The sequence below is a fragment of the Perognathus longimembris genome, chromosome 2 (assembly GCF_023159225.1).
Source record: "Perognathus longimembris pacificus isolate PPM17 chromosome 2, ASM2315922v1, whole genome shotgun sequence".
Lineage (NCBI taxonomy): Eukaryota > Metazoa > Chordata > Mammalia > Rodentia > Heteromyidae > Perognathus > Perognathus longimembris.
This window is the reverse complement of record NC_063162.1, coordinates 28,238,072-28,262,783: the sequence shown is the minus strand read 5'-3', so window position 1 is coordinate 28,262,783 and position 24,712 is coordinate 28,238,072. Positions and strand designations below refer to the sequence as shown.

The 24,712-nt window shown below is 43.5% G+C and overlaps 1 protein-coding gene across 5 annotated transcripts in view; it reads right to left on the bottom strand.

Moving 5' to 3' along the window:
- Myof (myoferlin) overlaps positions 1–24,712 on the bottom strand; it is a 137,240-nt gene that overhangs the window by 95,264 nt on the left and 17,264 nt on the right. For all 5 annotated transcript variants that reach the window (XM_048338680.1, XM_048338683.1, XM_048338681.1 and 2 more), the window contains exons 2-5: positions 19,626–19,681; positions 15,094–15,185; positions 3,246–3,354; positions 1,103–1,190 (exon numbers count right to left, since the gene is read on the bottom strand). In XM_048338680.1, coding sequence (XP_048194637.1) covers positions 1,103–1,190; positions 3,246–3,354; positions 15,094–15,185; positions 19,626–19,681 — 345 coding nt within the window. The remainder of the gene's footprint in view (positions 1–1,102; positions 1,191–3,245; positions 3,355–15,093; positions 15,186–19,625; positions 19,682–24,712) is intronic.

The following is a 24,712-nucleotide window of genomic DNA, read 5'->3' as shown; positions in this document are numbered from 1 at the left end:
GTGGTTACCATTCTCCCCGTGGGGGGAGAAAGGGATCGTCCAGATCCCAACAATGAGTGTAATTGTAAAGTATGACAGAAAATGAGAAATAGTAATCTGAAGCATGCAAGGTTTTAGAGATAAGGCTTTCTAAAATGTTAGAAGTTATGCATATAAATGTGTTCCACTGTAAATACTTTATTATCTCTCCCTACCCCATTCCGATTCTTAAGTAAATAGCACTAGGTGTGCCCTAAGACTTCTGTGGTTCTGATTCTTACACCAGAAAAGGGTACAGTGAGACTTCTTAATAAGCATCAGTACAGACAGAGCTTGGGGTTCATCCTGGCAGGGTGGAAACTCATTGGTGGCAAAACAATGCCTTTTTCACCTCTGCAAATGTTTCTTTCACTGAATGAAATTTAATTTTAAGCAAAAGGAACTTCAGTATGGATGGAATGGCACACTTGAAGCAAGGCATCTGGGTATGAATGAATTTTTGCATTCCTACAGTTGGATTGGCACAGATTTAACAGATGGCTCTTCAAAAGTAGATCTAGGACTTTAAAAATAGTTCATTCTGGTTACAAAAATCTAGAATCCAGTTAACTGACAGCCAGGGAAGCAAGCTGCCATGGTAACCCCACTGCCAGAGTTTTGTTTTTTCCCTTTCTGTGTCTTATGTTGTCTTTCTATGGCACTTACTTTTTAATAACTAGGTATTTCTTTTGTATTAAAGAAAGATAAACAAGCTAAAAATTTAAAAATGTGAAAATAGTTAGAGGAAGCAGATATTTATGTAGATGATATAGTTTTTTAAATTGAGTCAACCAAAAAAATATGGACCAACTATTCCATATTATGCTATTACGGTAAGGAATAGCAAGAGGTATAGCTGTCTTGCTTTAATTCTCCATCTTAGGTACATTGGCCTTACCTTCTCCCAAACTGTTTTCCCTTTCCTTACCTTACTCAACTCTTCCAGCTCTCCTTTCCCCTTCCTCCCCTCCCATCCCTTCCTCTCCTCTGTCTAGTGTGACAACATGGCAGGATTTCTCTGGACCCCTTCTTGTGTAATTTAGCAGACTGTGTTTGGGCTGGGCCTTTCAGGGGGTTAGCTTACCTCCCATGGCCGGCATGCTCGTCCCACTTGGGTCATTTGGGTGTGGAGCTGAAGGTGGGTCATAGCCAATCACCAAGTCAATGGTGGCCTGGGTAGAAATAATTCATTCGGAGAGAACCAGTGAGAAGCACAGGAATGTTACTGATCCAATGAAAGTCAGTTCAGCAAGGGTAACTCTGGAACAAGTGCAATGGCTCACACTTGCATTTCTAACTACCAGGGGTGGAGGACATTGGGCAAAAAGTTAGCATGACTCCATCTCTACAAACAAGCTATGCATGGTCTCATGACCCTATGATCACAGCCATGCTGAGAGGCATGGGTAGAAGAATCTCAGTTTGAAGCTGGCCTGGGCAAAAAAGAGATTTATCTGCAAAATAATTAAAATAAAAAAACTATGGGTATGGCACAAGTGGTAAAGTACCAGTCTAGACAGAGTGAAGTTCTGAATTCAAATGCCAGTATCTCTCTCTCTCTTTCTCACACACACACACACACACACACACACACACACACACATACACACACACACAGAGCAACAGTACAACAATAACAACAAATAGTACCTCTTCAAAGGGCAGGACAGTTAGACTAGAAAGGGAGACAGTTTCTGTATCTCCACAGGTGAACCGAAGTAGAGTATGAAAGATGATTCCTGTCTCAGGTTGCCAAGTGTACCTTTGCTAGGGGCGACGTCATTACCTGGGGCAAGCTGTAACAAGCAAGTGGGAACCTGTGATTTCCTCTCTCCCAGAGCAGACATGTCTTCCACATGCAGAAGTACAAATGCTCATGTCAAGGGATTGATTTATTTGTTGCTCTTAAACTTACATAATTATTAGTTGCTGAGATTTGTTTTTATATTTCTCACTAATAAAGAATTTTAAGGGACTTGCAAGAAATGTATATAACACTATGATTCATAAAAACAGGATAAAAAGGGGAAAGCAAGCCTGATTAAAGAGGAAACAAATATTCAAATCACAAAGTTCAACACCACTGCTCCCCTTCTGACATTAAATGTGATCCAAGAAGCCTAATAGCAAAAGCAAAAGGGGAAACAAAATGTTATGCAACATTCATCTCCATAAAAGAGAAGTAATCCATTCCTTACATGAGATAAAATTATTCCTGCTTAGAAAATCTTAGATAAAGCATGGCAACTTTATAAGACCTTGCTAGCTATCAAAGGAAATCTTGAGGGGGCTGGGGATATGGCCTAGTGGCAAGAGTGCTTGCCTCCTATACATGAGGCCCTGGGTTCAATTCCCCAGCACCACATATACAGAAAATGGCCAGAAGGGGCACTGTGGCTCAAGTGGCAGAGTGCTAGCCTTGAGCAAAAAGGAAGCCAGGGACAGTGCTCAGGCCCTGAGTCCAAGCACCAGGACTGGCCGAAAAAACAAAAACAAAGGAAATCTTGAGTTGATTTTTCTAAAGCGCATCTGAATTCCGATCTCATATCACATGGTGTACCCTTATGGAGAGAGACTATAACCAGAAAATGTTCAGCTATCAGTACAATAATGAAGACGATGATATGAACACCTTGATCTTGTAGTGTAATATTCATGAACTATACCCTTCTATGTGTTTGAAGGAACGTCTGATACTGGGAGCTAAAGGTAATGACACATGGTAACCTGGGTCTGGCTAAGCACAGGGCTGCAGCAGAGGGGTCTCACTTACTCTGTATTATGGTCACAGAAAATCAAATCTCAAATTTGTTTGTTCTGTTTTTCAAAGTGCAGGATAAGGTCCATATCACTTGCAAATGGATCCATTTATCTCAAAACCAGACTTCTGGATTTTGCATACTGATCTAAACTCTTGAGGAAAAAAACCTTTGTTTCATTTAAAAACCTTTTAGTGGGAGATTAGGCTAGGCACCAGTGTCTCACACCTGTAATCCTAGCTGCTCAGGGGGCTGAGATCTGAGAATTGTGGTTCAAATCCAGCCCAGGCAAAAAAGTCCATGAGACTCTTACCTCCCAATTAACCACTAAAAAGCTAGAAGTGGAGCTGTGGCTCAGGTGGTAGAGTGCCAGACTTGAGCAAAAAGTTAAGGGACAACACCTGGGCTCTGAATTAAATTACTGGCACATGCGCACATCCACGCACACGCACAAGTGCAAACACTTACCCCAGTGTCCTGCCCCCTGTCACTCAGCAGAGAGATGAGTTTGTAGGGCAGTGATCTGCTCTGGTCCCCTGTCAGGTCCTTCAGTGACACAGTGGCTGTGCCAATTAATCTGCAGGGGAGACAAGAAAACACCACAACATCAGAGGGGCACATGTCCTTTGATTCACAGACCTCTCAGATCCTTGCTATTGGTGTGCTACCATTTATGTCACCTCATAATGAGATATGGGTCATGGTATTTCACACTAGCAGGCCAAATTGGCCACCACTTCTCTATAACAAGAAGTCATTTCAAGATCACACTAAAATGCCCAACAGTCACAAATAGGGTAGATGGAACAGAGGGAAAGGTAGAATATAATCCCTCCCTTACCCCCAACCACCCCAAGAATCCAGGAAGATAGAAACAGTAGTATAAAAACTCAAAATCACAGGAAGGCAAGTCCTCTGTAATAGGAATTTAAAAGATCCATAGCTTTGCCCCCCATCCCTTAGTAGACATTTGGAGGTTGGGTTGCTAGGTTGCTAAAGGGCCACTTTGCTCCCCTCATACTCTGGAGCAGCATTCAACTCTGGATGTGTTTCCTGTGCTCTGGGCACTTGCTAGGCACTTGCCCCATCGCTCATTGCACATCATACATTGGTACAGTCTCACACTTGTGCCCTCTCACTATTGTGAAACTCCTTGAAAATACAGATAGCTCTTGTTTCATATTTTATTATTCAACCCAGTGCCACAAACTTCAATACCAGCAGGTACTGAAAAGAGACTCGGTGAATGAGAGTAACTAAGGCCATACATACTGAAGATGAAGAACTGATTTTTTTTTTTTTAGTTAAGGCACAGGATTATTAAAAATTTCAGAACATACTTCTTGAAAGAATTAGTCAACGTGAAAATGTAAAAGGAAAACAGAACCTATGGGAAAGAGTCTATAACTTGAAAGAAACAGGAAATATGAATCAAGGTAGGAAACAGAAGATCTATCTGCTCATGAACCACAGTCAGAAAGTCCAGTGAGGTAGATGCAGCCTTCTTCATCTCAGTAGGATACTGAAGAGAAAGTGTCTAAGAAGTCCCTAGCGTTACCTTCTGATACCTTGCCTATATTTGCAGTGACTTATACCAATACAGAGCAGAGGTGGCAGAACAGTAAGTTACCAGCATTAGTGTACAAAACTAAGCATCAAGTGCTTAAGTGATAAAAAGAGGTTTTGTTTTGTTTGTTTGATTGTTCTGGGTGCTAGAGATGGAACCCAGACCTTTGCACTTGTGAAGCAAGTACCATCCTTGCCCAAGAAGAGAGTCTTCATATTCAAAACGAAAACAAAAACAAGGTAAGCCAGGTGGTGTGACTCACACCCATAATCCCCAAAGTCAGGAAGCTGAGGCCCGAGGATCCAAAATTCAATGAGAGCATGAGCAACTTAGCAAGACGATGCCTCTAAATACAAGGTTTAAAAAGACTGGAGATGTGGCTGAATGGTGGGGCTCTGTGTTCAGTCACCATGACCAAAAGAAAAAAAAGATATCCTGAGTGAGCTAAGTGTAGCTTCGCACCTATAATCTTAGCACTCAGGAAGCAGAGCCTTGGAGGAGCCAGAGTTCCAGCCCCGTCCAGGCCATGGAACAATAATACACTGCCTCAACAAAACAGAAAAACAAGTAAGCCAACCAATACCTTCCAGAGCCAAGAAAATGGCAGTTGTGTATTTTTATGTAACTCTACACTTTTGAGCAAAAGCACTAATTGTGAAAGTTCATTTTGTGGAGAAATAATTTGTCTTATCTTAAAATGTAATAGTTTCTTTAAAAATCAGGAAGTGGGGCTGTGGTATGTAGCTCAGTGGTAGAGGTTATGGGTTCAATTCCCAGTACTGAAACTAAAATTAGGAAGCGAAAGTTGATGTCTATCTAATCATCTCTCTCTCTCTCTCTCTCTTTTTTTTTTTTTTTGGCCAGTACTGAGGCTTGAACTCTGGCACTCTAGCTCACTCAGCTTTCTAGTTCAGCTGGTGCTCTACCCCTTGAGCCATGCTTCCAGTCCAGATTTTTGCTCATTACTTGGAGATAGAGTCTCATGGACTCCTCTGTCTGGGCTGGCCTCAAACCATGACCCTCCAGGTCTCAGCCTGGCCAGCTGGACATATCTTTTTTTTTTTTTTTAACTAGTCCTCCTGGCCCTGAGCTTTCTTTGCTCAAGGCTAAAACTCTACCACAGCTGTACTTTTGGCTTTGGGGCAGTTAATTGGAAATAAGAATTTCCAGAACTTTTTTGCCCCAGCTGGCTTCAAACTTTGATCCTATCTCAGCCTCCAGAGTAGCTGAGATTACAGGTGTGAGCCACTGGTGCCAGCTTGGATATATAATTTTTGACTGACAGACCACAGGCATGGTCTCAGATTTCAGAAATAGGTCCAGATTGTAGAGCTGGGGTCTGCAACCCTTCCACATATCTCAATACCTCCATCACAGGAAGTGACTTCACTTCCTGTGAATAGATATACTATGTTGCACAAGACAGACAATGGTTCTAGGGCCCGGTTCCATTTTCCCAGTGACATAACCATTCTTACTGTTTCTGGGAAAGTACACGTTCTACACGTTCTCATATGAAGCAGGACACACCAGCCTCAACTGCATGCAACACCTAACAGCACACGACCCTCAACAAAACAACCTTCAGCACCCACTATGCTGATCTCACAAGCAGAGTGTGTAATGGGCAGCAGAAAAAGAAACTTTTGTCTCCAGAGGGCTGAGAATGAACTTTTCATCCCTTTTAGTTCAGTCTAGGAATCAGATCTACCAATGTTAAGAAATGATTGGGGCTGGGGATATGGCTTAGTGGCAAGAGTGATTGCCTTGTATACATAACACCCTAGGTTCAATTCCCCAGCACCACATATACAGAAAATGGCCAGAAGTGGCGCTGTGGCTCAAGTGGCAGAGTGCTAGCCTTGAATGAAAAAAGAAGCCAGGGACAGTCCTCAGGCCCTGAGTCCAAGCCCCAGAACTGGCAAAAAAAAAATAAAAAAAAAAAAGAAATGATGGGAACTTTATAGTTGTTTTTAATGGTTATGTTTACTTCATGTCATTTTTAGAATATGTTTCTACTTCCTTGGATTCCTATCCCCCGACATTATCAGATCAGAGGTCTATACCTCCATCCATGTCTACCAGACAGATCAGCGATCCTCCACACAAAGTGAAATTTCCCAGGGCCCTTCCACACTTCCTCAGCCCCACAGAGCCCAAGGAGAATTTCTTTCCATAGTTTTTCAAAAGGACAGTCAGCCATGGGTGGGCTAATTGAGTTTTTTATGAAGAACAAAATGAGCCAGGTAACAGTGGCTCACACCTGTAATCCCAGCCACTGTGGAGGCTAAGACTTGAAGGATCAAAGTTCAAAACCAATCATAGAAGAAGTGTGTGAGACTCCATTTCCAATAACAAGATGCCAGACTAGAGGCCTAGTTCAAATGATAGAGTGCTACCTATAAGTAAAAAAGCTGAGAGAAGTAGGAGGAGGAGAAGGAAGGCGAGAAGGAGGAGGAAAAGGGGGAAGAGAAGGATGAGAAGGAGAGGAGTTAGAAGAGGAAGAGAAAAACAAAGAACCTGATCTGATGCATGATTTAAAAAGTCATTACTGCCAGGCACCAGGGGCTCACAACCTATAACCTTAGCTTCTCAGGAGGTTGAGATTTGAGGATCTCCATTCAAAGCTAGCCTGGGCAGAAAAGTCCTGTGAGATTCTTATCTCCAATTAACTACTCAAAGAAGGCAGAGTGGTGCTGTGGCCCAAATGGTAGAATGCTAGCCTTGAGCACAAAGAGACTCAAAGACAGGACCCCTCCCCGCCCCCACCCCGCTAAAAAATAGTCATTACTCTGGAGTTCAATGTCAAAATGAGATCGTTTGCCTTGTAAGTTGCGGAAACAAATGAGTTTGTTTTCCTCACATTTCATGACTCATAGCTTAGTTCTGTGATTCAGACAACACCATGCACTGGAACTTGTACTGATCTGTATTTGCTAAAGTCAAAATGACCTGAACCTCTTCCCATAGGAATTAAATCTTAGAACATCAGGGAACCAGGCCCAGATGATGTGGAAGGGGAAGGAGGCCTGACCTTTTGGGGTAGTATTAATTTTTTCCAGTTTGTACTGCTGACATGGTGACCCCATTCCTGACTCCATGATGAGGGACTGCCAGGCCTTGTAATAAGTGCTGCGGCATCCCTGACCTCTGCCCCCAGATGCCTGTGGTGACCCTGACCTCCACCCTCTGCCCTCTGATGCCTGTGGTGGCCCCCAGTTGTGAGCATCACACACATCTCCACACATAGCCAATTGACCCCAAAGGGGCAAATGTCCTCAACTCGAGAACAATTCCAGTTCTAGCTCTGTGTCCCAACTTTTTGAAGCCTTTTCTAAGTTGTTCATTTCTCTCTCTCTCATTATTGGCAATTAGATGGATGAAATAATTTTACAGACACTTTTCAGCTTTAAAAAAAAGTCTGCTGAAAATCTGTGGCTAGACTATAAGTTTCTTACCTACATTTATTTAGGAAATTATCTCATGTTGAAGAGAGCTTTTCCGTTAAAGCTCTTTCTGTCTCACTGAGGAAGGGACATCTATAGAATTGCATTGAACAATCTAAAATGCTAGGCAGGCTTTCTGCCTTCAAGAGTACTGACCATTAATGTTATGGATCAAAATTAATTCAGAAAGAGAGAAAAGTTAATCTAATAATAGAAATGTGGAACTGAGTGAATGTTGTAGAAACAATAAAGAGTGATGGGGCTTGTGGCTAACTGTAGTGAACTGGCCTACCTACCTAAAACACAGCCTGTCTTCTGACCTTTTATGATCCTGAGTGGTTTCACAACTTCCTTCTCCACTGACCAGAACAGAAAAAAGCAGAAGGAGCCAGTGATAAGAATCTCACTTAAACTCCTTCTTTTAGAAAACTTTAATCCAGTGACTTTGATCAAGATGCCTGTACTCATAAACTGACATGTTGAATGAAAACCATTGTATAATTACTTATATTACTTGGGCTCATACCTGTAATCCCAGCTACTTGGGAGGCTGAGGGCTGAACATCATGGTTCAAAGTCAGCATGGGCAGGAAAAGTTTGTGAAACTCTTATCTCCAGTTAACTGTCAAAAAGTCAGGAATGGAGCTGTGGCTCAAAGTGATAGTGGGCTAGCCTTGAACACAAAAGCTCAGCACCCAGGTCCTGAGTTCAAGCCCTAGGGCTGGCAGAGAGAGGGAGGGGGAGAGGGAGAGAGAGATGGAGAGAGAGAGAGCACTCTAATCTCATGTCTGAGATTTGCTTTCTCATCATAAAATTCAGATGTTTTCCTGGGTACCAGGGGCTTATGCATTTAATCCTAACTACTAGGGAGGCTGAGACATGAGGATGGTAATTCAAGCCAGGAAAAGCAGAAACATCTTATCTCCAATGAGCCAGCAAAAAAAAAAAAAAAAGCTGGAAGCAGTGCTTCAAGTAGTAGGGTACCAGCCGTGAGTGAAAAAAAAAAAAGCTAAGTGAGAGAACTACCAGCAGAAAGAAAGGAAGAAAAAGAGAGAAGGCAGCAAAGAAAGAGATGGAGAGAAAGAAGGAAAGAAGAAAAAGGAAATTCAGAGGTTTTTGTTAGTAAAACTGAATATATGAGAAAACTCTGGGGTTCTTTTTATCTGTTCTTTCCCTGAAGCAAAGTTAGCATGTGTCATTGAAAGCCTGGAAAGACTTTAATCCCAAACATTCTTTTTAAAGTTTGGTTAAGTTGAGGAAAGATACAGAATTACTATCTTCTAAGAACCAAGGCAGTCAAGACTGGTGGGTTAGTCCTAGTTCTGCAGTGACTCCCGCCCCGCCTGTTTTCTGTAGTGTTGCTTGGATACGGAATCCTGTGAGAAACCAGGGCTGGTGACTTGGCCTCCTACACAGGGGATGGAACAGCTGGGTCTGACCACCAGCCCATTTCCTTTTGGGAATGTGAAGCTGAATCAAGAATCTTCCTTGTGCATTACTAACACTATAAATAGACCCAAATGATACGATGTGACAGTCATGGAGAATCCTTGCCCAGCAGTTCATAGAAAAAAATAAGGCATCTTTCAGGGGGCCCACACCCCCCTCTTAAAACAGATGGAACAAGGTCTCAAAAGGAAACTACTGAATCTCATGAATCTCACCAGCCATCCATCAGCTCTCCAAAGAACAAAAGAGTACATTGTTATTTATTTATTTTTTTTGGAGCTAATAAACTACAGATGTGTATTACACTGAAGGAAAAAGGGATCACACTGCTTTTCCTTCCAGGCCGTGGTTGGCATACAGCTCTGAGCTAGATCTCTATGTGACATGGAACTCAGTCTAAGGAATTGGAGCAACCTGATTGGAGGGATGGTCACTAATCAAGCTCATTATGCATGTGTGGGTTAAGAGCCTCCTTCTGCTTCTGGTTAAAGTGGGCAGAATATGGTTTGTTTAAAAAGGGGAATGGAAAAATCTCCTCCTGCAGCCCTTGTGGGAACTGAAGGCTACATACCTCTGTGGTGAGTAAGAGCTCTGGCAGCTGAGGTCTCAGTGCTTAAGCCGGGCAGCTCACATCCAACCCACTCCCCTCAGAGGTCTGTGAAGCCCAGGCATGACCCACCCAGATGACTGTGAGGGATTAATGGAAATTCCTACCTAAAGGATTTTGCATGTGATTCATGTCTGTAATCCTAGCTACTCAGGAGTCTGAGATCTGAGGATCACAGTTCAAAGCCTGCCGGGGGCAGAAAAGTTTGTGAGACTCTAATCTCCAGTTAATCAACAAAACAATATCAAACATGTATGTACCTCAAGTGGTAAAGTGCCAGCCATGAGTGAAAAAGCTGAAGGACAGATCTCAGGCCCTGAATTCCTGGAAGGGGACACACACACACACATACATACACACACACACACACACACGAGAGAGAGGCTTGGAAAATAAATCCCATGTGCACTGCCTCTAGGGAGTGTGACAGTTTTAACTTGTCCCCCTCTGAGGGGAATAGCAGTCCACAACTGGGCTAAGAACCAAACATAGAAAAAAGATAAATGTGTTTCCAAGCTGCTTCCAGACCCATCCTAGCCATCTTACAAGCTCAGTGCTGTTTCCTGGCCTGCCTGGTGCCCTCGATTGCATCCCCTAACTCATCCCCTTCCCCTGGCTGCTTCTCCTGGGACCTGACAAGTAATCTTTGTTTAGCCAAACATTAGTGAGCCTCTAGAACCTTCTCCCAGGCAGATGGGGTCCTCCTTGTAAAGTCCATGTATCAAAAAGAATCCTTTACCCAGCATATCAAATTGATCACTTGGTATCTGAGCAGATTGCTTGTCCTCTTCCCAGCCTCCATGGGACTTAGAAACCTGGCCTGTCTCCAACAAGAATCCTGTTAGGTTGGATTAGCCAGAATCTCCTTAATTCCTGATGGTTCCTCTTAGGAATTTTCCATTCACTAATTCTCACCCTGCTTTTCAGTTGTCAGTCCCAACTCCCCATTTCTCACAGCAAGACCCCATTGCAATAGCTCCTCTGCCTAGAACCATGGTCCTCATAAAGTATTCCTTACTATGCTTTAACAGAGCCATCAAGTAATTTCTCCTTTTCCTCCTCCTCTTCCTTCTTCTCCTCCTCCTCCTCCTTTGTGTGTGTGCTGGTACTAGGGCATGGACTTTAAGATCATGGAATTAATTTATGTATGTGAAAATTGTGGTCTGTAAGAGTATGTCACAGACCTGGAGAAAAATGTCAGAAACACCAAAGAGAAAGGCTTCTTGTGGGGGCAGGAGCTGTAATTATCTTCTCATTGCCCTATGGAGGGCGATCTTTTAGGACAGAGGAGCCTTTGTAACTTAAAAATAATTTTCTAGACCATAGGAACTATCTTCAATGATATGTCAGTTCATTATTATAATTCATTATTCTTCCTCTAAATATTTACTAATGCCTACTATATGTCAGAAATGGCTCTGGGAGCTGGGAGTCCAAACTAGTAAATAACAGAACCAAAATCCCAACTAGTTTGGACCCCTGCTCATCACTCTTTACAAAAGAACTTGGGAACTTTCCTTCTGTATATCGTTTATGCACAATTCAGTAAAACAGAGGCTGTGCACGGGAGCCTCCACTGATTTGGATGCTGTTACTATCTGTACTCTGCCTGCAGGACCACTGTCCAGTGTGTCAGCATAACCAATATCTGAAAATGACTTAATCTTGGTGTTTAGTTGTGTTGACTGGCTGACTCCCACCAGGCTTGCTGTGTGGCCTGAATGAAAGAGGAGAATAAATGCAAAGGCTAGGTATAGCCCTCCTCACAAAGTGATAGCCACTATCCATCTGCCAAAGGAATGCTCATTCTCCCCCTACTGGGAAAACCCTTCTACTCTGACATCTCAGAACGGACATCTAAAACATCACTTCCTGCATATCATGTGACCAAGAGATTCCTCCGGCTTTTCTCTCAGCCTAGTGCTGTCCAGGTCACTGGCTTCAGACCATAATGTCAGTAAGATTAGCCCCGCCCTTGAACCATGTGCCAGGCTCCCACCACAGTGAGAGGGGCACTCCTGCTGCCAGTGTGGTACATTCTGGGACCACCCTATGGAGTCCCTTGGGTGTGGCCACAGCACGAGCACCAACCAGGCCTCCTGGCACCATTTGCAGACAGGCCCCAGCAGCCCAGCAGCAGACTTAAGAACGCATTATTTATACAGCCAGTCTCCATGGTAACAAGCAAGTCAGCAGACAGCACATTCCTTTACTTAAACTGGTAGCAAATCCCTCTGCCCCACCCTGCACTCCTACCCTGCCAAGCCTGCAGATCCACAAGACCAAGAAGAAAACTTGAAGCTCAGATACACAAAGATATAGCATATTCCCAGATCAGTGTATTATTTTTACTATAAGATGTACAGTGTTGGGACCGAGGTCATGATTTCCACAGTCCTGGTAGATGATAGATAAACATAGATAGTAGGCACTGTTACCCAGCCCTGCTCATTGCTGAACCGACTAAGGGTCAGCTTCCAAAGCAGGACAGTAAATGGAAGTCATCTCTTCCCCAAAACAACTGTCTCATGACTGGTATTGGTGGCTCATGTCTGTAATCCTAGCTACTCAGGAGGCTCAGATCTAATTATCAAATTTCAAAGCCAGCCCAAGCAGTCAAATCCACGGGACTCCTATCGCCAATTAACCAGTATAAAGCCAGAAGTGGAGGTGTGGCTCAAATGGTAGAGCACCAGCCTTAAGCTAAAAAGCCAAGTGAGAGAAGGTAGCCATGATTTTAAGCACCAGTAATGGCACACACAGAAAGGAAATATTAATATCCCTGGCTTATTTATTTTTGCTAATTTTTACCAAAATATGTAAGATGAACATATACCCTGTACTAGATTTCTCTTAGAGGGTTTGTTCAGCATATCAACAACAAAAAAAGAAAGAACAACAAGGAAGGAAATAGATTTTTATTAGCAACAGAGATTACTGAGCGGCGCTACCACATGTTTAACTGGAACTTGGAAATATAGGAAATAAAACTGTCCTCTGGGAGTTGATGTAGGATATAAGTATTCATAACATGATTCAAAGCTGAGATGTGGGCCACATGCCATGGTTTCTGCCTGTAATCCCTAGCTACTCAGGAGGCAGATACTGGGGGGATAGAAGTTTGAGACTGGGTAAAAAATTTAGCAAGACTACCACAAACAAAACAAAAGCAAGCCAGATGTGGTGCTATACTCCTGTGAGTCCAGCCGGGGTGGGGGGGGGGGCGGGGATATCAAACACTGAGGTTAGCCCTGGGCAGACATTGAGACCTTATCTGAAAAATAACCTTTAATAAAGGTAAAAATGACTGGGAGTATGGCTCCAGAGGTAGACAACTCATTCACTTAGCAAAGATGAAATATGCAAAGCTAGAAAGCTTAAAAAGCTAGATCTGTTTTCAGCCTTTAATGTCTAGAAGCAGGACCTTCCACAATAGACTTACAGAGTTTAAGGAAAATCTGTCTCAGTCAAAAGGGCCATTGGTCAGGGGGCAGAGCACAGAAGGATCACAATGCCCATCAAAGCACTGTTTGGCGGGGTGCAGGGATGGGGGTGGGGGTGGGAGTGGGGAATGTCTGTCAGAGTCAAAGTCTGACAGCATTAAACAGAAGTCCCCAATCCCAATGACTGTGTGGACCATCTAATCTACCATCCTAACTGAGCCACTGTTGACAACAAAGGAGACACCAGCAGTCCTCATGCTAGGACAGCAACCAGGGCTGTCCCAAATAAATCAAGGCAAATGCTCACCCTACCCTAGATTATTTTTGGTTACCCCAACTTATTGTTGTCACTGCAGCCTTTGATTGTATCAAGTACTTCAGTTATGACAGCTATTCCTGTTTTTATTTTTATGTTTTGGTGGCAGTCCTAAGGTTTGAACTCAGGGCTTGGGTGCTATCCTGAAGCTTCTTTGCTCAAGGCTAATGCTCTACCAATTGAGCCACAGCTCCAATTCTGGCCTGTTTCCTCACTTCTTTTGGGTAGTTTAGTGGAGTAAGAGTCTCACATACTTTCCTTCCTGGGCTGGCTTTGAATCGTGATCTTCAGACTCAGCCTCCTGAGCAGCTGGGATTACAGGCATGAGCCACCAGTTTGTCTCCCAAAACTGTTATTGATTAAATAGTACTTCTTATGAATAATAGCATCTTACCATCAAGGGCACAGAATAATCTAGATTTGCAAGTGGTATAAGTGGAAGGAAATTTCATGGATCAGAAGGTAGCCATGCCCTCCCCACCCCCACCCCCCATTAGGCAGTTGATTTTCAGCAGAATAGCAAATATGTTCAATTCCTCAGTCTCTTAAGAACTTGGATAGTTCAAAATAGTCACCTAACATTGGGTTCCGAGTCTATAAGACCAAAGTTCAACTCCAGGATTAGGGTAAACGTACTGAGGTTATTCTGGCTGGTAGAGACCTGTTTTGAGATGCTCCCCAGCTTTGCTCAGAGGACCATCTTTACCATCACCCGGGCACCTCCCGGACTCCTCCTCATGTGAAAATGAAAGAGATCAGTAAGGATTTTGCTTTGGGTCAGGTGGGTTTAAAAGGTGAATGAGACATTACAATGGAAGTGGGGATAGAAGTTGAGCTTGAATAAGATGCAACATGGGGTATGTCTCCAGTAGTAGAGCATGTATGAGGTCCTGAGTTCAAACCCCACTACATCAAAATAAAAAAAATATGTACATAAAGTGAAAGGGAATACCAAAATCGAGAGACACAGGATAAAAAGACAAATGACTACAAAAGCAATACTTGCAAAACTGTTTGGTGTAAATGAACTGAACAGCTCATGGGGGGAGAGGGAAAAGGGGAGGGGAGAGGGAGGAATGAGGGAAGAGGTAACAAACAGTACAAGAAATGTATCCAATGCCTAACATATGAAACTGTAACCTCTCTGTACATCAGTTTGACAATAGAAATTAAAATATATATATATATGCATATATATGCCACACATAATGACAAGAAAGGATTGTGATTGCATCCATTATAGCTAAATTCAAATAAACCATTAGAGGTAAGAAAGGATCATGGGCAGGTAACAGAAGGTACAAGACTGGTAGTGGTGGCTCAGTATCTGAAGCCTCATTGGGATACTATGGTCATGGAGGAGGGGAGGAAGAGCCAGTATTGCTTTATAGGCTACTAGAAGTACAATCATATGTTGTTTAAGAGGTGTATCTTCAACAAAATAAGTGATAATATGCAAAATGAGAAAAAAAGTTGAAAATAACTTACTTATTTTGTCCAATTGTCTCAAAATCTTTCACAACAATCTCAAGGGAAGACGAGAAGTCCAGTGGTATACCCCTCAGGTCAAACTCCAAAATCTGTTCACATAAACATTCATGGAGACAAAAGGGCAGTTAAAGACCAGGAAGTCATCAGAGGGGCCAGCATAGCACGTCAGGATGTAATTGTCAAGCACTATCTTGAATTCATTCCCTTCACTAACTAGGGAGAAATGATTCAATTCTAAGGCCAAGGTCCTGGGAAAGCAAGCCTGACTTAGACTGAGAAAATGGAGTCCACTCCTGGCTTCCCAGTTTCTAGGTTCTGTGATTTTAGAAAAGTCACAAAACCTCTGACAGGAAGTTAGAGACGCTCATGTCAATTGGGGCAAAAACAGAATGAAAAATGTCTGTGAAAACACTTCCTTCAGGGGGCTGAGGATATGGCCTAGTGGCAAGAGAGCTTGCCTCGTATACATGAGGCCCTGGGTTTGATTCCCCAGCACCATATATACAGAAAATGGCCAAAAGTGGCGCTATGGCTCAAGTGGCAGAGTGCTAGCCTTGAGCAAAAGGAAGCCAGGGACAGTGCTCAGGCCCTGAGTCCAAGGCCCAGGACTGGCCAAAAAAAAAAAAAAAAAGAAAAAGAAAACACTTCCTTCAGCATTACTTTTAGTTAGCTGCTCTTCTTAATTATATTACTTTCAAATAAAAATGAATATTTCATGAAAACATTTTCTAAAACACAGGCCTTTCATGAATTGGGATATGGTCAATGCTATCTTCAGCGGATCTTGAATTCCTCGTGTTCATGAAGTATGTGGCTTTCCAATGATAAATGAAAAAGAGGAGGAAAAACAGACAGACAGACAAAAGGTAGGAAAGACGTGATGGGAATCTGCTTTGTTTTCATAACTCAACTGCTCAGATAAGAGGGTATGGTGTCAGATCCTGAATGGAGTCACTTGTGCTTGTCTCTTCAAAAGTAATTAGAGCCAGGAGGTCCAAAGAAAATAGTGCATAAGCATGCCCATCTAATGCCCTTAGTGGTCTACCTTCTAACTGGACAAGAACTTATATTCTTGCCTTTGTTACATGCTATTTCTATTTATAGTGAGTCTTGGCATCAGAATAGCTTGCCTGGGCACCTGTGTAGGTCTCCCATCCATACTTGGCTGATATTTATAGCCCAGTTAACAGAAAATGATTAAGGCCTCCCACCAGGCCCTTCACCACTCCAATCCATCCCTAGCCTTCTGACTACTGGATTTGCACAAAACCAGGCCCCATACGATATCTGGGTGCTGTTCTTTACCAATCCACCATGTTCTCCCCTACCCAGCTGCCAGAAACCCTAGGCACTCCCTTCCTGCCCCCAGTCCAGTTGCATGGAAATTCCTCCTTCCCTGTAAAGGGTCACAACCAGCTTTGTGCTCCAACTGGAACTTTCCTGGCTTGTGACCAGGGTATGTTCTGTGTCATTCCTATCAATCAGTTCTGCCACCTTGTCAGTCCTTTGCCTGACCTTGCAGTCCTCCCTGGGGAAGAAGCTCCACTCCTCTGGAGTACTCCCAGGCGTTCTCAGTGCTCCCCCACTTTTGCCATCCTCTTGTGGATTCCCTTTAGCAATGGTCCCCACTGGCTGGTCCCTCTATTAGGACCTTTCACAGTCATCCACTTACTCCTCCTTCTCCTTGCACCCTGTTTTCTTAATCTTTTCCAAAAGTTTCTCTTTAACAGGATAACAACCCTCACGCAGGCCACCACCTGTGAGCTGAGCAAGTGAAGGCTATCCTCATACTGCAAGCAACCCAAGGCTTCACTTACACCACCCTGCCGATACAGATCTGGGCCCTGAAGACCCCAGCTTTGGGGACCCCTTGAGTCCCCTATGTCAACAGGAAGTAGCCAGAAAAGACAATGGCGCCCCTCAACCTTTTATATTTCCTTGGCGTCTCAAATGGTGAGAATCTGCTTTGTTCTCATAACTCAATATTGCTCCCATATCTTGTCTCACTGACTACCCTTCCCCCTGGGGATCTTCCTGAACGTCTCTAGCCCAGAAGCTTAATGCACATATAAAAGCCCATTCCCCACCCTCTCAGGCACAGGTGCCTGTGGGGCAGGAGATTTGCTCAAACAGTAAGCTCCCAGAGTCAGACCTGTACCATAAACTGAGCTCCCTGTGACCCTGCCCCCTAACCATGACCCTACTTAAGCCCCTCCCCCACTGCTGCCATTACACCTGCCTCCTCCTCCTGTCTCATGACTCTCCTCAGGTCACTATGTGGAGTCCAACTTCAACTTCCCATTAAAATTCAACTGGTCTGTTGAGTTCATCTTCTGCTCTTTCTTTATTCTAATACCCTCATGACTCAGTTTCCATGAAAATGGTGCTAAAAATGACTTGTTTCCTAACAGGAAGGAAAGAAGGAAGGAGGAAGAGAAGGGAAAGAAGTGAGGGAGGAAGGAGAGAGGGAGGAGGAAGGGAAGAAAGAGGGAAGGAGGGAGAAAGAGATGGAGGAGAGGAGAGTAGGGGGAAGGAAAAAGGCAACATAGTACCACTGATGTCTTTGATTGACTGGGTATCCTAGCTGATTTAAATAAATTGAACAATGTTCTGTGGAACAGAGGGACTTGTCTCCTACCTCATGTTAGAACAACCCCAGTGGTGGAGATCGAGTTTCTTCTGGATGTTTTTTTTTTTTTTTAAATTATGAGATAGCAATTGATAAATTACTCGACAAACACATTTGCAATCTGAGAGAAGAAGCAAGATGACAACAGGTGGACTGGCTAGGTGATATTCTGAGAAGACATGGTAGTGCACGTCATACATACCCCTCCAGTGCTCACAGAGAGTGAGACCTCCAGCAATAAACAGGCATAAGTGCGCTTGTTCTTTCTCTCATTTGTGGAGCCCTGTGCTAGGTGCTATGAGTCCTGGAACCAGCCAGCAGGCCCCTGGTTCTGTACTGAGTTCCAGTAAAATCACAGGGGCGACAGCACTTTCCAGAGAGGCATAGAGAAACTTTCCACTATCTTGCATTTGATGCTAAGATGTAGCTCTTTAGAGAGACTGAAACTACTAGAAAGGATTAGCAATAGATGGAAAGGAAGTCCTCCCAGCAATGACTGGGGGGAAAAACAAGGAAATTTATCACTACTTTTATCCTGGGAGGTTTGATCTGGCTTTGGAAACAATGGGACCAATCCTAGTTTTTTAATTAGTCAGAGTAGAAAATCCTACTCAGTGGGAAGAATAAAAATTTCTACATACCTATGAAACTATTCAACACAGAACCACTTATAAAACAGATACACAGTGAGGGGAGGTGAATGGTGCCATTTGTCTCTCTGAGCTTAGCTGACACTTAACATGATTTGTTCTAGTTCAATCCATTTTCCTGCAAATGGCATTATCTTATTCTTTCTAATGGCTCTGTAAAATTTCATTGTGTATAGATACCACAATTTTGGCTCCACTCATCAATTGTGGAGCATCTGAGCTGTTGCCATATCTTGGGATTTGTGAATAGTGCAGCAATGAACATGGATGTGCAAGTGTCTTTATCATATTCTGGCTCATTACTTTTGAATTGAAGGACATGAGCATTTGTTGAGACCATTGCAGTAAACAGTTAGTATAGGAAATTGTATTCAGAAAACGATTTTACTTTGAATCTCAGAAAACACTGATAGATATAGATGTTAACTAGTTGCTTCTTTTTTTTCCCAGTGGTACTAGGAATTGAACTCAGGACTTTGCACTTGGTAGGCAACACTACAATCTGAGCCATACTCTAGTTGCTGCTAGAGTAGTATCAAAGTTACTTTTGTAATGCTTTAACTTTTTTTTGCTTCCCCCGCCCCCCATATTAAGGATTGAATTCAGGATCTCACGCTTGCTAAGCAAATGCTCTACTGCTTCAATAATGTTCTCAGTCCTTTTGCTTTTATTTTTTCAGATTGGGTCTTGCACTAACTTTGCCTGAGCCAGCCTCAAATTATGATGTTCCTGCCTTGGCCTCCCAAATACTTGAAATTATAGGTATGTGCCACCACACCCCACCAAGTTTTCAAATGTTCAACATTAAGTATATATTATAACTTAAAATCTATAAATGCCATTACTCAGCTGGATGCACAAAATGTCATATGAATGTTTGTATTTATGGAACTTTCCTTCTGGGATGGAGGAGATGATCTAATTCATCCTCCCTCTCACAGTACAGCTGTGGCCCAGACATGCCAAAACAATGTATGGAGTTCACACAGCAACCTCAGCTCACCTCTGAGACAAGCTAGAACTGGACCCTCCTTACTCCTGACTAGGCTCAGCTCATTAAGTCACTGCTAGGCTGAGATGGGCCCAGGGGCTGTCACTAAACTGCTCTGCTCGCTTGAGAGCACAAGAGAGACAGATAGAGTATGAGGGAAGAGGTAGATTTTCTTCGAAAAGGAATAGAATTGACCTCTGACCCAAGAGGGTGACATCCAGGTAGAGCTAAAGCAAAGTTGACAAAATGCCTGACTCACCTCATTCCACACAGGGTTGAGTTCATTATCCACCTTCTTTGTTTTCTTTTTCTCATCTGCAAATAAAAGGACAAGACATTTGATCAATGAGACATAATTAAAGAGCCTGTTGTAGTCAATCATTCCTTCAATAATATAGACTGAGAGCTTACTGTGTGCCACATTCCCCAGTCACCCACCTGCCTGTGAGGAGATTACTGCATCAGCTTTCCAAAGGGAATGCCATTTGTTTGGCCTAAAACCTTTTTTCCACCCCCAGATCTCCAAGAAATTAAGAGATGAGGGATTCAAAATCATAGAAGTATCTGGGCAGTGGTGGCGCAGGTCTGTAATCCTAGCTACTCCCGAAGCTGAGATCTGAGGATCTCAGGACAGGAAAATCTGAGATGCTTGTCTCCAACTAACCATCAAAAAGTTGGAAGTGGAGCTGCAGCTCTAGTAGTAGAGCACCAGCCTTGAGTGAAAAAGCTAAGGACAGCAATCATGAGCATCCCACGTGCCTCACTCTTACAAGGCAACTAGTAGACAACGCTTTTTTTTTTAAATTATCTTTAAGTAGTTAAACAAGGGAGGTGTCATTTAACAAAGCAGTATATAAATATAACACATCTTGATCTGTGTCACCCCTTTCAACAATCTTATCCCCTTTCAATCCACTCCTTCTTTACATTTCTGAACTTTGTGGCATATACAAACCTTCCATCCTTCACTATCTACCCCTACCCTCTGCCCCCCACCCTGCCTTATTAGTACTCATTTCTTGGTGTTTATTTTACTAGGCTTTGACTTAGTCCTAAAAAAGTATACCCTTTGGACTCTCTGTAGCCTCAGCTCATTTTAACTCAGCTCATTCATGTGGAACTGCTTGCTTACCACCCAGTGTGTTTACTTATAGATTTATAGGCACATTCTATCTACCACTAATGACAGAAACCAGGACACATTTTAGGACCATAGAGAACTGAGGGTTTTTTATGCCTGGCCCACCTCTTCTGATGACATAATGTCTTTCTTCTAGAGCAGTAAACACCTAAATCCAGGGCTTTCGGTCCTCTTAGAGCCTCATCCAAAGAGCAGAAGCTTCTCAGGTCCCTGTTCCCAAATACTCATGAAGATAAAAACTAGTCTTTGAGTACCACATGCTTCGTAAGCTCTGGCTCATCCTCTTGGACACAGAGTGGATCCGTGTTATTTCCCTTCCACAGCCGAGGTGATGGAGAAGTTAAGTAACATACTGTCGCTTGGTCAGTAAGTGGCAGGGCTGAAGTGGGAACCCAGGCAGTGTGATGTGCAGAGCCACACCCAGTTTCAGCTTTTGCTTCTGTTCTGCTACTGTGGAAGGGGGTGGGTTGTTGGTGGTGGTGATGACGTGTGTGTGTGTGTGTGTGTGTGTGTGTGTGTGTGTGTGTGTGTGTGTTTATGAGAGAGCGAGAGTACTGGGGCTTGAACTTGGGGTCTCACGCTCTCAATTGGCCTTCCTTCCTTCCTTCCTTCCTTCCTTCCTTCCTTCCTTCCTTCCTTCCTTCCTTCTTTCTTTCTTTCTTCCTTTCTTCCTTTCTTTCTTTCTTTGTGTGTGTGTGTGTGTTTTTTCTTTTACTAGTGCTCTACTACTTGAACCACCCCTCCACTTCTGGCTTTTTTGCTGGTTAACTGGAGATAAAGCTCTTTGGGGTTTGTCTGCTCCAGCTAACTCTGAACATTGATCCTGAGTAGTTAGGATTAGAGGCACATGCTACCATGGGTTCTGGGCTGGGGGTGGGTTTTCTGTAGTGATTGTCACAGGGCTTCAGCTCTCGGCACACAGCTGGCCATGAGCCTCGCCACCTCATTCTTCCAGGACCTCAGCATAGCATGGTGGTGAGTCAGGCCCTCCCTCTGCTAAGCATTAAAATTTCCACTTGAGTGGGCAAGACATAGTCCAACTAGCTTCCCTGCTATGACTCCTTCCTGGAAGAAGTGAAACCAGAGGCTAATTACTGGCATCTCAGGCCAAGGGACCTCACAGCTCAGCCCACAGAAAAGGCCCACTCACTCAGCTCCTCCACAGACATTAATCAACTCCTTCATGCTTCCAATCCACCAACATTTGTTGAAGTATCACTTGGCAGGTATTGAGTGGGACACTGGGAGATGGCTATGTCCCTGGTGACTGACACAGAAAGAACAACTTCAGTGCAGGGCCAGTAGCTCATGCCTGTAATCCTAGCTACTCAGGAGGCTAAGATCTGAGAACCTCGTTTAAAGCCAGCCTGGGCAGGAAAATCAGTAAGACTCTTTGTAAGCTTATAGAATGTCCCCCGGCTCATACATAAGGTCTGCCCTTGGCAATGGGACTCCTCCCCTGGCCGATGATACCTGAGGGGCAGGCGGAGCACCTCCCATCATAGTTGCATGAGGGTATAAAGACCCCCCTGAGAGAGAGTTCAGGTGCCATTTGCCTTTCCTCTGTGGGAACTTGGCCTTGCCAGCCCTGCTGGCAATAAACTCTTTGCTCTACGTGACTTTGCCTATGGTCTGTGGTTCTTCTGGGATAATTTTCCTTTCACTCTTATCTCTAATTGCAAAAGAATCCAGAATTGGTTCAAGTAATAGAGGAAAAAGAAACTAACAAGATTGCCAGACCCTGAGTTCAAAGTTCCAGTAGGTGCTTTGGTCACAGAGCAGGTAAGAGCAGGATATTGCCCAGTCCAGCTGCCTGGAACTTAGCAGGGTGATAGAGAGCAGGGAGCTGCATGGAGACGTGATGGTCTCGCTGTGCCAAAGCCTTGCATACCAAGCCAAGCTTCATTTAGCTGACAGAAGCCACTGGAGTGAGGGAACAGAGTAGCAACAACCAAGCTTTAGGACTTCAATGGGTCCACAATCCAATGAAGAAAACCAGGTTTCCCAACAACTCTCCCTCACACATGTTCCAGAATATATGATCCAGTTGTGTGTCAGGAACCAAAGGAGGCAGTGAGAAGCCCACTGGCCACACACACATCTGGTGGGGTGTTACTCAAGCAGAACTTGCTGTCAGCACTGGGCTATGGGGTGCTTGATGGTGGTGCTACAGGCATTGGTCCCCAGGAGGCACTCGAGGCAGGCCAGGCCATGCTAAGCCTATACACCTATTCCCCACCCCCAGCTCACCTGTGCTCACCTGTACAGTGACAATAGCCAGCTTGCAAATAAACACAACAAATCCAGAACTTTTAGGTAACTGAGGCCCCTGAACGTAGGCCCTTGAGCAAGTCAGAGCTAGGAGGAAGCACCCTAACCAGGTCTAGTCTGTCTTCAAGCCCTTACCTTGAACTCCTTGCTAATAAGGAAAATAATATGGCAAAGGGAAGTCGCTGGCATTAGCTCCCCCCTCCACCCTGCTTTTTGGAGAAATCCAGCTCAGTCTCTTCCAGGGAGGAAACTGATTTGTATCTATAAAGTTGAACGTATTACATGTCAGCCAAAAAAAAAAAAAAAGTAGATAAATTCTTTTCTTATCAGCAGCCACAGATATTTATGTTATTCAATTGTTTGATTTTTTTACCTCTTTAAAAAAAAAAGAGGTCAAAGTGGCAGGCACAAAACATCAAATTAAATTACAGGAAACTCCCAATCCTTTATCCACATCACCTATCTCCCCCTCCCCCCACAGCCTGCCCCTTCCCCTTCCTTAGGATTCTGCTCCATCTTATGAAAACGAACTAAAGGCTTTTATAAGTGACTCAACCCCCAAATACACTCTGAACCACAAGTGAAGGAATTCGTCCCTGTTTCCTCATTAGCTGCACCTGCCTCTCCCTCAGTCCTGTGAAGGTCACCACAGTAATTATTTAACCGAATACCAACCTCAAGTCCCTGGCCCTCCTCACAGAGCCCATTCCTTGGCTAGTCACTCTCCGACAGTGTGTCCTACCCTGGTTGAAAAGGTCAGGCACTCAAAATATGGAAACAACCCAGATGCCCCTCCACAGATGAATGGATCCAAAAAATATGGTACCTATACACAATGGAATACTACATAGCGATTAGGAATGGTGAAATATTGTTATTCGCAGGGAAATGGTCAGAACTTGAACAAATAATGTTGAGCGAGACAAGCCTAGAACACAGAAAACAAAGGGGCATGATCTCCCTGATATATGACTGTTAAGAAAGGGTGATGGAGAGACAGTAGAGACCAGGTCTGTGAAACCAAAAACTGCTTGTCAAATGGTATTTCCCACAGGATTGGGGCAGCGACCCAACAGTATGTAACTAAAACCAAACAACTACTCAACATATAAAGGTCAAAAATTGACCTCTCAGTGGAATACAATAGCCCAAAAGCTATATATGTACGTTCATATAAGACTACTGTCGACATATTGTCTAATATCGACATTACATTTAAAGCCCTAGGCGAATTTTTTTGGGCTTGACCACGTGGATACTGTATATGTTCTTGATACATTGTGTATTGTATATATGTCTACCTTATCTAGGGAAGGGAAAGAAAAACAGGGTGTAAGATATCACAAGAAATGTACACACTGCCCTACTATGTAACTGTACCCTTTTTGCACAACACCTTGTCAAAAAATTTGTGTTCAATTAATAAATAAATTAAATTTAAAAAAAAAAGAAAAGAAAAGGCCAGTCACTGATGGTTTATGCCTATAATCCTAGTTACTCAAGAGGCAGAGCTCCGAGGATCACAGCTGGAAGTCAGCCCAGGCAGAAAAGTTGTGAAAGTATGTGTGTGTGTGTGTGTGTGTGTGTGTGTGTGTGTGTGAGATGGGGCTTGAACTCAGGGCCTGGGCACTCTCCCTGAGCTCTTCTGCTCAAAGCTAGTGCTCTCCCTACCACTTTGAGCCACAGTTCTACTTTTGGTTTTCTGGTGGTTAATTGGAGATAAGAGTCTTATAGACTTTTCTGCTCTTGCTGGCTTTGAGCTGTGATCCTCAGATCTCAGTCTCCTGAGTAGCTAAGATTATAGGCATGAGCTATTAGTGGCTGGCATGTCATGAAACTCTAATCTCCAATTAACAATCATTTAAAAAAAGCTAGAATTGAATCTGTGACTCAAAAGGTAATAGAGAATTAGCCTGAGTGAAAAAGCTCAAGCT